At 48.1% G+C, this 13,534-nt stretch overlaps 2 protein-coding genes across 2 annotated transcripts; one reads left to right on the plus strand and one right to left on the minus strand.

Moving 5' to 3' along the window:
• Window positions 1–4,771: 4,771 nt before the first annotated feature.
• Window positions 4,772–5,629, minus strand: CDV56_102619 (uncharacterized protein; the record flags this gene model as incomplete). The annotated part of the gene is made up of 1 exon (XM_026756238.1): window positions 4,772–5,629. The coding sequence occupies one exon, from the start codon at window positions 5,627–5,629 to the stop codon at window positions 4,772–4,774; it is 858 nt and encodes a 285-aa protein (XP_026618474.1).
• A 5,076-nt stretch (window positions 5,630–10,705) lies between these two features.
• Window positions 10,706–11,446, plus strand: CDV56_103331 (uncharacterized protein; the record flags this gene model as incomplete). Its single annotated transcript, XM_026756950.1, has 1 exon — window positions 10,706–11,446. The coding sequence occupies one exon, from the start codon at window positions 10,706–10,708 to the stop codon at window positions 11,444–11,446; it is 741 nt and encodes a 246-aa protein (XP_026618475.1).
• Between the last annotated feature and the right edge of the window lie 2,088 nt (window positions 11,447–13,534).

Here is a 13,534-nt window from a genome sequence, read left to right on the forward strand (position 1 = left end):
TGCCTGCGCGCCTGGTTTACTCTAACCTGCTGTGTTTTGAGCTCTGGGGTGAACCATTGTTTCAAATATGGTGATGGCTTCTGTGTTGGCACCTGTTGATCAAGGACTGTAATTGTTGATTTGACAAGTTTCTCAACTGTATAGTCTAGGTCTGCGTTTGAGTAGATCCTGGGTTGTGGGCCCATAAGTTCCACTATGCTCTGTCCAATCTTGACCCAGTCGGCTTGATCATATGCCCTCTTTGGCTTTGGGCCTATGTTGCGTTTCGGCTGTAAGTTCCATTCTGAGTACGTTCCGCGGTAATCCGATCCATAATGGTCGTGGTAGAGTTGGCATTTGATGAGCCTCGTCCGGTCGTTAGTTAGCGTGAGGTCTAGGATAGATGTTTTTCCAGGGTCGCTCAGCGACCAAAAAGTGGGTGTGCCTCGGGGCAGGCACCATCGGAGCCCTTGTGCTTGGAAGAAGTTGATTAGCTCTTCTGCGTGTTCTGTAAAGATATGGTGGACAGGGCGATGGCTCCATGCTGGGTGATGGCGGTTGAAGTCTCCAGCAATAATGAGTTTGGTCACCTTGTCTATTCCTGTGGCTTGCTGCTGGATGCTGGCTTGAATTTCTTTTAGTACCAGTTGGGCGGTGGTTGCATCTGGCGGCTGATATATTGCCGCTGGTGGGATGTACACCGAGAAGAGGAGATATTGCATTTCAGTGGTCCATATCTTGACTGCAGTGATATCAGGCTGGTTGCAGTGTATCTGCCGATGTGATGAGGTTGAGATCCTCTGATTCACATAGAGGAGGCTGTGGGCATCTGGCTGATTCGTTAGCATATGTGGGGCGGTACAGTCGCCATGCGCTGTGGTTCACATGTGTGCGATATGCAGTGATTGGTGGTTCCTGGATTAATAATACATCAAGGTTCTGGGTCTGGGGGTCGTTGATAAGGGCTTCCATTCCCGCCCTGGATTTCATGATGTTCAACTGTAGTAGACGAAGGTTTGAAGATGTCATTGGGAGGCCTTGGGGTTAAGAGGTGCCTGGCACCTCCGGTCTCCAGTGGGATGTTCTCCGTTGCAGTCTGAGCACCTGGGTCTCACCCCAGGGGGGCAGTGGTGTTGGTCGTGTTGACCAGCGCAGTGCCCACATCTTACTTGTTCCTTGCACGACCAAGCTAAATGGCCAAATCGCTGGCAGCGGCGGCACCTCTTCTGTTCAACCTGATAGGGTTCCACACTCCCAATATATCTCTGTCCCACCAGGAGTCCATTGTTGATAATTGATTCTGCTGCCTCTGGCGTGTTCAGCCAGATGCCCATGGATGCAGACCTCCCCAGCGGCCTGTCTTTCTTCTTCAGCCACGTAATGTCTTTAATTTGGAACCCTTTGTCAGTCAGGTCATTCTCCTCAAGGATCTTCTCTACTCCCTGTTTCTTATATCTGTCTAGGTCGAAGTCTTCTGTTGGGACGCGGTGGACAACGATGCCAAACCGAGGCTTCACCAGCTTAGTGTTGTTACCTAGCTCCTCTAGCCACTCAGGGTTACTCCGGGCCGTCTCAGCTGACTGAGCATCCCTGAACCTGATCACATATCCCGTCTTTGTGGTGCCAATACCCGCCACCTGGACATCCTTGGTGGATTCTGCGTTCAGTAGGGCGGATCTGATGTGGGCGTTAGTGGCATCTGTGGGTAGATATCTTGTGAAGATGTTGTAGTTTTTGTTGTCGTTATCATTGGCAGGTCGTGCAGTGCTGATTCGGACGCAGTTTAGTTCCTTTCAGGGCTGTGGGATTCTTTGTTTGGGGCCTAGCGCGGGTGCGCTGGCTGTAATTTGCGCCCATGTCCTAGTTTGGGGGTCGTTTGTCTGGGCATCGATCCGCGCCTGGAGGGCTTGAATTTCTTCCTGTAGTCTTTTATTTTGCTCTTGCAACGTCTGCTCTTCGGTTCTGATCTCTTGAATCTCGATGACATTGGTCTGGTGGGTGATGATTTCCTTGAAGCTGTCGATCAGCTTCCGAAGTTCCTGGTTCGTGACCCTTCCGCTGCTGTCCCCGGAGGAAGCGAACTCGGGGTTCGTGACTGGGGTCGCCTGTGGTTCAGAGCTATTTCTTGGTCGCTTTCTGCGGCGAGTCGACTGACTGGGGGGAAGAGAGAGTTGGAAATTTTCTAGCGAGAAAATTGCTGTCCCTTGCGTGTTTGTGGGTTCGGGGTCGGGAATCCCCTCGGGCGGAACCGCCATCGGGCCGTCCTTAGCTTCCGCTCGGTACACAACCTCAACCACAACCACAAATATCGATATGCAACCTCAAATCGTGCGATTCTCTGTCTGTTGCGGTCGTCTTTTGAGTCAAGTCTGGTTCGCCTTTATACAGTGGCTTGCACAACCACCCTGCCTACCCCAGACTCATCTAGACTCTTTCCCAAACCCTAACTTACTGGCACTAGCCCGTATACAGTTAGTTGGCTTGTAAATAACTAAGGCTTCTTGGCACTGTTGGATACGCTTTGTAATTTAAACAGCCTTACTTCCTAATCTTACAGTACATAGCCTTGCACAACCGCTCTGCCTACACTGGACTCTTCAAAACTAGTTCCAGACCCTAAGCCAAGAGCACTAGTTAGTATGCAAATAAGACATCTTGGCAGGCACCGACTTACTCATCCTAGCAGTTCAATCCTTTTGTCCGTTACATACAAGTTTAGCTGATTAATTTCACAGCCTATGATAAGAAAATACTACTAAGCCGTTATTGCCATTAACAGGTGCAAGATTAACTCCGTTATGACATGGATCCGTTTTGTTTGGAGCTGGATCAAAAGAGGACTAATGATGCGAAGTATAAAAAAGTATTACATGCGCCATATACTAGATGAGATGATACGTCTATCATTATAGCGATGAGTGCGGTGAGGGTGTCAATGAACACCAATTCGTCGTCCAACAAGACCCCAGAATGCCCCAATAAGTGCTAGAACAGTAAAGCTTGGAACCGAAGCATTTTGCAGATCGTTCGGATGCTTGTTCAGCCAGTAGACCCAGAACCCGAATGCCAAAGATAAGAGAAGGGCGTGATAAACAAAGAGGATTGCGAAGGATAGTGCATAGTCAGCTTCCAGTCCAAACGCGATTTCCCCAGGTTGGCTAAGTCTTGTGTCGAATGAGTCACCCCTCTTCCTTGGGATACGCTGCCATCGATGGTAATTTGGCGGAAGCGGATGACACTTGTGTAAGAAGAATGGAAGACCAGCCCACGGACACGCAGGGTCACATGCTTTAAGTAAGATAGAAAAAAGATCTCGCTTAATTAGTGGATTCTTCGCTCCCGGAGGTCTAGGGCTGTACTCATAATGACTGGTATAACCATGGTCATCGGGTAGAGCTTCACCGCTGCAGTAAACTTGGTCAGAATTGATTATTTCAAACTAGTAAAGTTAGCAAAATCTAGATTTGTTGGAGGGAAGCGCTACCTGGACAAACTTGCAATAACGAAAACGGAATGGAGAGAACCAGCGTTGGAAAAAGCATCGGTGCTTGGCATATCTCAGCTTCAATTCTCTGAAGAAAAATGAGTCGCTGATATTATTGAATATCTCAATATTCTCGATCTCATCGAAGCCGTCCATATATTTGATACCGAAGACCACCCAGTAAGGATCTCCGTGCCGAGTGGTGCAGGTATTACTTGACCCTCCACCGTGCTCTTGAATATTTGGATTGCCAGGCCCAGAAAGATTTGGTGAACTTGGTGTGACTTTTGAACTAGACGCACTGACTGAGGATGAACTGAGAGGTACTGCATTTCCTGGGGTATAGCGTTGATGTGCGACAGATGGCGAGGTTCCAGCTGACGCACGTCTTCGGACTTTCCAATTCAATATGCCCAGAACATAACGCCATCCCCGATGAAAAACCGAGGTTGTCCAATTTACACAATGAGCTTCTGTCTCACAACAAAAGCATTTGGATGGGTGGTCGTCAATGTTTTCTAGAATACACCGTATGGAATCGGCATCTTCTTGGGTTATTTCTCTGTACAGCGTTTGTCCACAAAACTATAAACCGTCAGGAACCCGACTTAACGCCATGATTAATTGAGGCATTTACTCACTGTCCATTGAAGTCGCAGTCTACCTTTTGATAATTTGGGTACTCGAGGCATCAGAGGCCACCAATCCCACTCGAAGCCAGTGTAATCCTCAATTGACGCCTTAGCTACGTTCGTAAGTGACGTGTCATCTGTATGAGAGATGTGGATTGAACATTTTGGAATGGACTCCAAAATTTCCCTCAATGATGCCGGTAGAACTAATAGCCTAAGTTCGAGAACCAGGGTTTGAAATGGTAAACTTCGACGCAAGAAACTGTCGGCATGGGTCAAGTTAGGAAACTGTAACTCTTCAAGACGGTCACTATCTTCAGTGTCTTCGTTGTCGTCTTCGTCACTAGGATGCTCATAACCTTCGAATTCAGTGTTGAATGTAGTATCTGTAGTTGGCTGTCCGTATGCATTGCTTGCCCAGGCTTCAAGTGATTGTGTTTCGACCGGCTGAGAAATCAACTCATCCAACGGCTTTGCGCTATTCTCTTTCTCCTCTTGAATAAGAGACAATATCCGCTCCGCTATGCTGATACGGTTCAAGCGAGATTTTAGTACCCTAACGATGTCTTTTTCAACAGCACTGCACGCTTCATTGCGCAGTTTCAAGACATAGAACTTGAGGATTCTGCGGTAATTCTCCCGAAAGCGGTTCACTCCTAATTTCTTGAGGGCTTTTTCATGCAATGGGCGTAACTCTTCTAACTGCCAAAAATAATCCGAAATATCGGGCAGCTAAGATCTCTGGCTCGGTTCTTTTCGTCGCAGTTTGCGAGGCGATATCATCGTCATTTGATTCCACGGATATGCAGTCTTCATCTTCAATTGCATCTGAGGCGCGTTGATCCAACGGAAGTGATAGCTCTATTTCAAGCGTAAGTTCATCTTGAGTCTCCACCAGAGTCGTACCTCCAAAGGTAGACTCTGCCTGTCGCGTTGACGATTCCTGGTTTTCAGACATAGATGCTGCTCCGGCTGGAGGGGTTTGCATTTGAGAGTGATCAGGTCCGCTCGCTCGCTTACGCGCCTCTGATACATGTATCAACATCCTTTCTGCCTCATCAAGCCGTCCCTGGCGCATATACGCGGATGCTAGCTCACCCTTGCTCGCTAGAGTGCCCGGGTGTGCTGGGCCCAGCACCTGCTCTTGAGCATCTACCACATGTACCAGCAGCTTTTCTGCCTCATCAACCCGTCCCTGGCGTAGAACTGTGGATGCCAAGCTATCCATACTCTTCAAAGTGTCTGGGTGGTCCTGGCCCAGCACCTGTTTGCGTATCTCCAGTACTTGCACTTGCAATTCTTCTGCTTCCTTCCATTGCCCTTGATTCCGGTTTGTTAAGGCAAGGTTATCCATGCTGGTCAGAGTAGAGGGATGTTCTAGCCCCAGTACCTGTTTTGATGTCTCCACAACCTGTATCTGTAGCTCCTCTGCTTCCCTCCATCGTCCTTGGTTCCAGTATGTTGATGCAAGGTTGTCCATGCTGGTCAGAGTAGAAGGATGCTCTGGCCCTAGCACTTGTTTCAAGGTCTCCATTGCCTGCACTAACAGTTTTTCTGCTTCATTGTACCTCCCATCACTATCCAAGCAGGTTCCTACTTTCCGTATGAAGTCGATATACTGCTCTTGTTGTTTTTTAAACTCATTCTCACCCAATAAAAATAAGGCGTGGGGCAAGTATTCCCTCCAAAGCTGTCGGTTGGTATAGTCATTATCAGGGAAGGTCTCACTCAATCGGTCTGCTGCTTTTCTTATGTAGAGTGAAAACTGCTTTTCCTTCTTTATCCAATTTCGGGTTGCCAGGTGGACCAGGCGATGTAGGGTTATAGAGCGATTCCCAGGCTGTATGGTGATAAAAGAGTAGGCACTTAGAATGCCCAGAGCATCAACCATCCTTTATGAAAAGCAAAAGCGGAAGCGTACAGCCCCCAGATTTTTTATTGCTACTGGGGGCGTTCTGACAGGGTCTGACGGTCAACAACTTGCTCAAGAAGCAATACAGAGAATGGGCTTAGAGGATCCGATTCCTAGAAAGCGTGCGCCACCACGATGCAGTAACTGCCATCAAATTGGTCATATTAGAACCAGCTGCCCTAGTAGATAATACAATCTTTTATGTTTGAGAAAAGGCTTTCATTTTATTGCGTAGTTGTAAGATATTTCATGGTTCTCCAACCATGGTCAAGATCGTGTGCCATTCGGTCGTGATGGCATCTCCATATGGAGACCCATTCGAAATGGTGTTGGGCCTGAGCATGGTTTGTTCAGAGTTTATCCTAGGTCCCACACGATTGAGTCTGAACAAGAGCTACGTGAGAGTGGAATCCCTGCTCTTGACATCCGCTTCCGTGCCGATCAGGTACTTATTACACGAGGAGGTCTTTGGATAGAAGAGCGAAGTGGGGCTGGTCTACTGATGTGGATGGGACTTTCAGTGGAGATCATTGGCTTGCATATCGATAGGTAGTTTGCTTTTTATTGCACTAGCCTATGGCGCCTCCCATTTCCTTGAACGACGCTGAGCACTCAGCAAAATAGATTGGGAAACTGCGGAGTTTGCCCAAGTGAACTTCTCTTTTATCCCACAAGAGAGACTTATAGGCTCCGACGACAGTCGCATCGAAACCGCAGAAGGTGTCCTTAATCGTGCTCAGAGAGATTTGAGTCTAGTCCGGACGTTCATTACAGAACTAGGTGAGACCAATTTGATGGCAGTTACTGCATCGTGGTGGCGCACGCTTTCTGGGAACTGATTCCACCAAGTCCATTGCCTGCATGGCTTCTTGAGCAAGTTGCTGACCTTCGGATCCTGTCAGAACACCCCCAGTAGCAATAAAAGATCTTGGGGCTGTACGCTTCCGTTTTTGCTTTTCATGAAGTGATATGAATGTGGAAGCGATGGATGCTTGGTTATCTTAGATGGCCGAGACTGCCAAACTATCTATGAAACTAGCTTCCATGATTGATGACTAAGCGAGGTCGAACCCCAGGGCAGACGGCTAGGAGAGTCCGTATGCTCCGAAAGTGATCAATGGCACGTGACAAACATAGGGAACGCTGGAAGAGGGCACGTCAGCCAAGCAGGGATTGTGCGGGGTGACTGAGTGAAGAATATTCAGGTTCCGGCGGTTCAGGTCAGCTTCAGGTGAAGAGGGGTGAACAGGGTGAAGAAAAGCGGCGAGGGCGCTAAACCCAACGAATCAAAAAGATTGGATGGAATCCAACATACAACAGCGGGGATTCGCTGGTGGTCACCCACCCAACTACTAACCGGCCGGCGTGTGGCTTAAGTACGGCTGAGCGGACGGGAAGCCCTGTTTTCCACACCCTGTGGTCGTATGTGCTGGAATGTAAGAAGCTACAATTCAAGAGACTAGTGTTAGCTGATGGAGCACAGGCAAAGAACTCGTCATAGGAGCAATTTATCGCTATTGAGAACATGCCGTGATTAAATGCTGTTTTAATTTAGCCTGATTTATTAGTGTGGGTTAGGAAGTCTACCGGATTACAGATCACTCCAAGTTATCATGAGTTGAAGTTAGTCGAGGGCTGTTGCATAATCTATCAAAATTATCATAGATTCAACCAGTCATTGCGATCCAAGTACCCTTGTGTGCAGTCTCTGCTATACCAGTGAGTATCCCAGTCCCCTGTTGCGGCGATCCTCCATGGCCATCCTTTCTAACTCTCTAAAGCGTCTTCATCCCTCATTTGCCTCATGCAGTGATATCTGTACATCGTTCTCTTCCTTGCAGTCCAGGTCTGGACCATCCTAATTCACGACGACAACATGATTTTGGGCCATTGGACGGAGAAATCCATCAACAGCCCCGCGCACCACCCATTACACCATATGTACTTCACCGTCAACTATGGACAATACTTCGCCTGGGCCGACACCTATTTCAGCTCGCACCGGGTTCCGGGGCCCGCGCTGGATCCACTCCACGATGCCCTAAGGTGATCATGTGTAGAATATATACACGTACAAGGCAGCCTCTCCAAAGCGATCCGAAAATCTCATCCAAGGAAAACAAACCACCAAGCTCCCAATCGCAGACAGGCTTATCCTGATCAACCAAACTTCATGCATAACCCAGCGCGGTTCCCTAGGCTAGGCACCGAAGCCACACTACCACAAGTTCATTATGGGTTGGTTCTGATTTCCGCAGTTCAGTTATGCAACTCTAAGATACGGAATGCGTCTTAACAACTCTAAACAGAATTTGGCATGCCAATGCCACATGCAATCAACGAGCCTCTCAGCCTGTTATTTTTGAGGTAACATAAGTACAGAATGTCAGCATACCAGGAGTCTGTATATCCCGCCGCAGCCGCGCATTCGTTTACCCACATCATGATAATGCGTGTCAAGCTGATACTACTGCCACTTGGAATTTGAATTCATCATTTGCTATTGCGGTACAAGCCCTGCGGAAACAGAGAGATAATCTTAGATTTTACTCTAGGATAGTTTGACCAGACCATCTATTATAGCTCTTCCAGGTAGCTTGTTGCCGCACTCCAAGGTATCTCGGCAATCTCCCCACTCGACTTAAGCGTAGTTGAAGGCAAAGGCGCGATTGTCTTGTTGAAAACAAGCACTGTCCCTGTGGCACAAGTCATGGAAGGGTATTCTCCCGCGATGGGCGGTGTCCTGTCTACCCGTAATCTGTCCAGGGTGTCCCTGTCTGTGTCAGACCACTGGTTAATTACCAGGCTTGTTTCTTTGACAACACACTGCTGGACTTCCTCGTTGAAACGGACCCGATGCTGGTGATTGCTGGATGGAAAGAAAGGATTGGCAATTGTTCTGGGAAGATCGATCATGTATTGGAAGGCTGCCTTTAGCTTGTGTGCCTGAGAAATGGCATATACAGAGTGATGCACTGCTGCAGGTTGTCGGCCAGGCCCCGCTGCATATGGTTTCGCAGATTGTCGATGCCTATCTAGCCATATAAAAGAATGTAAAGGATGTGAATGCAAGATTTTGGATATCCTAGTTTTGAAAGCTGGTGTGTGCGGCCGATTTTTGGAGTTGCGAGGAGAGGATTTCAGAGATCCAATCTGGCCCTTCCATGGACCGTAAAGCCAAGTAACATCACTATCTTTCTCCCTGGCAGCTGTGAGACGTCTGCATTGTTGTATCTTAAATAGGCTTGTTTTATTGAAATAGGTGGGAAAAAGCACCACTTACCAGTTCAGCAATGTAGCTGGTATAGTATTTAACTGGTGGTTTAATTTCGCCCATGACCTCCATAACGCGTTTTCAAGCCTTGTTCTTCTCCTGTCGTCCCTTTCCCGTCTGCGGATATACCGTCTGGTCACCCAGATGTCTTCAAATTTCCATTCATTAGAGAGGTAGTCGACATTTTGAGATGGTTCTTCGTCAACAGCATAGTCGTCAAATCCCATTGTCAACATGCCTTCCCATGGAGAAAACATCAATTGGTCAAGTCACGCAGATAGAACAAACAAAAGGATAGGTCAAGATGAACTAAGAGAGCATTTCTAGGAATTCTAGTACCAACAGTGAGGAACAAGTGTTCTGTTATTTAAGTAATAGCTTATCAAAGGTCGTTGGCTTTTGGGATGCATTCTTGCAAGGCCGGCGGAAACCCTTCCGGAAATGTAAATCTAGACAATTCTGACACGTGTGGAGCAAGGCAAATGCAGCAATAACAGTGTCATCTATCCAGTATCCACCAGATAAGCTTCCAATATACCCGCATCCAGATACAACAAAAACCTGATAGGAAGCAAGCTTAAACCTGAATGCTTTCCCAGACATAGCTTCTGTTATCTCTTCAAATACTCACTTTCCGTTTAGCCAATTGGCTTGTCCTGGCCATTCCATTCAAGGTCACAGCACGCACTTGCGGATGTTGCTACACTCTCAGACACCTATTGTCTCTGTAATTCCCCACGCAGCAATATTAGTGTTCAGCGAGCTAGTCGCTCCACAGCTCAACTGGACATCTCCATTGTTGCATTCAGTCGCAGGCTCTCTTCTCAGCAGACTGTCAAAGCAAAATTCATTATCACCATACATTTTTCAATGATGTGCGTAAGAAGCTCAAGAAAGACGCATGAAGGCCTAAGCGTTCTTTGGTGGATCAACGAGCGCATACTTTAGTGAGACACTGGCTTGGTGGATCGGTCATCGCTCTACGACAAATTTTCCATTATACCCGGCTGGATAACCTCCCATTTCTCTACCGCCTCTTGCCACAGTTTCCGTTGTGTGACTACGCCTCTTTTTGTCAGAAGGAGTGGTGGTGGTTCGCTGATCTTGGCATCACTCAGATACTGCCCGTGGGAGGCAGGTCCCGCGGAAGCTGCATGTACAAGTAATCTGCTTCCTTCCTCCGCTGTCCTGGCGAGGAGAAGCAGAACGAGCTTAGTCACAGAAGGTAAGTGTCGCAAAATATCGGCGCCTCCTTTCCATTTCTCTATCTTGGACTCTCGATTCTGAAGCACCAGACAACCAGTGCGGCCCTACGAGAATACTTGACTGTCACGATCGCCTATCAGTGCTTGGCTAGTTTGCTTATCGGGACGACTCTGGGCTGGGGAGCAAGCAAGCTTCTCCAGTTCCTGTACAAGCACGGAATGATCACAGACAACCTCGTCGCTCCATTCCCGTTGACGCTGGTCATCTTTTGCCTGGGGTTTTCCAGCACGCTCGGAATGGACGACTTCCTCGTCGTCTTCAGTGCAGGCGTCAAGTACGCGCATCAGATACGGCTCGAAGAAGCCAGTGGTGTGGATCCTGTCATTGCAGCCTTTGTCAACATCAGCCTAAGCCTGATGACGTTTGCCTACTTTGGTGCGATTGTCCCCTGGTCTGATCTGACGAATAACCCGAGATTAGGACCGTGGAGGATGATCGCCTTTGTGCTTATTGTCCGACTATCGCGCCGACTCCCCTTCGTGGTTGCGCTGCAGAGGTGGATTCCTGATATCTGGACCTATAAGGAAGCGCTCTTTTCCGGGCATTTCGGCCCTATAGGCGTCGGTGCTCTCTTCCTGGCTGTGGAAGCTAGAGCCAGGATTAAAACAGGCCTTTCGTCTGAGACGACACGGCTGCGGAGCGACCACGTAGATGATGATGCCCCTCAAGCGTTAGAGCTGGTTTGGCCTATTGTTTGCTTCACAGTGTTGGCCTCCGTTGCGGTGCATGGGTTGAGTATGAGTATCGCGAAGGTGACCACGGCGGTGATGCGGCCGAGAAGGAAAATAAAGCAGGTGGACTGGGACATTCCTCAGACACAATCCGACGACCAGTGCCAGCTACCGTACAGTGATGATGAGGAGAGCCAGTTCAGGCAACAGAGAGAAGCCCTACTGTGAGGTCCGCTGATACTGGGGCGCAACTGTGCTGGTTTTTGTGCCCCCCTTCCAACCTTCTTGTACAATTACTCAAGTCTTTCTTAGCGTAGAGCCATTATACCTTGTCGCCAGTGGTCAGTTTGACAGTGAGGGGCGCATTGGAAGTATGCGCGAGAATCCTGAAAGGTCAGGGGCGTTCCTGAAGCTGTGTTATGGTGATGATCACCATGGATGAGATTTGGACCCCCTAGGTCAAGCTAAGCTTTTTCTTTTTTCCTTTTGTGCGTCGGATGGATTGTCATATCACCGAGTGGCGTCCTTAACCTTCTTTTCCATGAAGGAAAAAGCTTAACCAGACATAACGTCAGTCATACAACATCCACACGAACCATATCATTTAAATTGAGCGCATCCAATTCGCCAGTTGAACTAGGACCTAGCGGATGGTGTACTTCTTTGTGGATAAAAAACAAGCAGTGGCTTTACACCAAAGCTTGTTCCCATGATGTCTCCGCCTATTCCACTGCTGATCCGGACTGGTCCCGAAGGTGGTTCTGTGTGATTAGTTCGAGCCATCAACAAACAAGGCCATGGCCGGACAAACAGAGCGGCAGACATATGCACCCTGATTTTGCCACAGCAGGTTGTTGTCCATGTTCATGTTCATGGTCAACATGAGTTAAATTACCCATGCAACTCGGCAATTGCAGCGGATATCCCGGCAAAAATAGTGGAGAAAATAAGTGCTAGTTCCACATCACTAATCATGCAGCACTAGGTGAACATGTTGCCTACACTTACTATTACCTTGCTCCTCTTCGATTATCACTGACGGAGTCCAGAACCTACCAGAAATGTATCTGTCCTGTCTGGAAGACTTCAGACTGAACCCATCCGGCAGCCAGTTGACGTCCAGTCATTATTTCATCACCCTGCATTGGTGACTGGGTGAGCCGGGGCGCGAACAGCTGCCCTGCAAAAGCTGGGTTCAGGCATGGAGCATTATTATGAAGCCCCATGGACCCACAGTAACTCTTATCTTGTCAAATGAAGCCATCGTTGCCCTGCAATTGTACAAATAAAGTACAGCGAACCCACCATGCAGGGAGGTAGACACGGCGGCTTAACTATCTGATTATGACAGCTTGAGAAGAACTGACATCTCTACTATGTAATGTCATCCCATCACCGGTTTTTGCCACAACGACGGTGTTATCAGCTAGGACAAGGGTTCATCTTATATTTGCCTGAGCTGCACCGCTTGGGACTCCACCACCTTTAATCAAGAGGTTTTGTATTTGACGTATATCGGGAAATGACAGAAAACATATACGCCGCCATCGACAGTCCACACAATATGGTGAGCAACTTCGTTGATTGTTAGGCATGTATTCTGCCTTGGCCCGTTTACTGACAACATTCGAAGACACTACCTAAAACTTGTCTTTTCTGTCTGGAAGACCTCGAGCCAGGCTCACCATACAGCCAGCTCGCGTGCGATCACTACTTTCACTCACCATGTATAACTGACTGGGTAAGTCGTAGAGGGAACGGTTGCCCTCTATGCCGCCAGAAAGTGGGATTCAAACCACGGTCCCGCAACGAATATTTGATATTACATTGTCAGTCATGCAAGAGATCGCAGAATCAAGCGCCTCCCGGGAAATATCTTTTCACTAAAATGAGGAATATTTTTTACCACAAGAAGATACACAAATTGGCAGTCATCAAGAGGTTGTGGGCTCATTCCAATGGAAAGTCATAATGTGCATGTATCTCTGTTCAATTATATTACCATTTGGAAATGTAACGATTACCACACCTACCGGTCCTGTAATTACTGTCTAGCATCAAAGGAACTCGGATTTCCCGGGGCTGAGTTGCAAATTGGCTGCCGAGTGCTCCCAGGCTAAGGTCGCCTTAATAGCCCTGTAAGTTTGGCTTTCTGCCGCAATGAAGAAAATGCCGGCACGCGAAAATACAGTGCTTTGGCAGATAGGACCACTTTTCAACGTCAGTCTGACAAGCAGATGGGGTAGATATGACGGAGATCCACACCATGTAGGGTTGAAGAGTGACGGAGGTCTTAATGACAGTGTATGTCATAAT

This window comes from Aspergillus thermomutatus, assembly GCF_002237265.1.
Source record: "Aspergillus thermomutatus strain HMR AF 39 chromosome Unknown NODE_7, whole genome shotgun sequence".
NCBI classification, from domain to species: Eukaryota; Fungi; Ascomycota; class Eurotiomycetes; order Eurotiales; family Aspergillaceae; genus Aspergillus; species Aspergillus thermomutatus.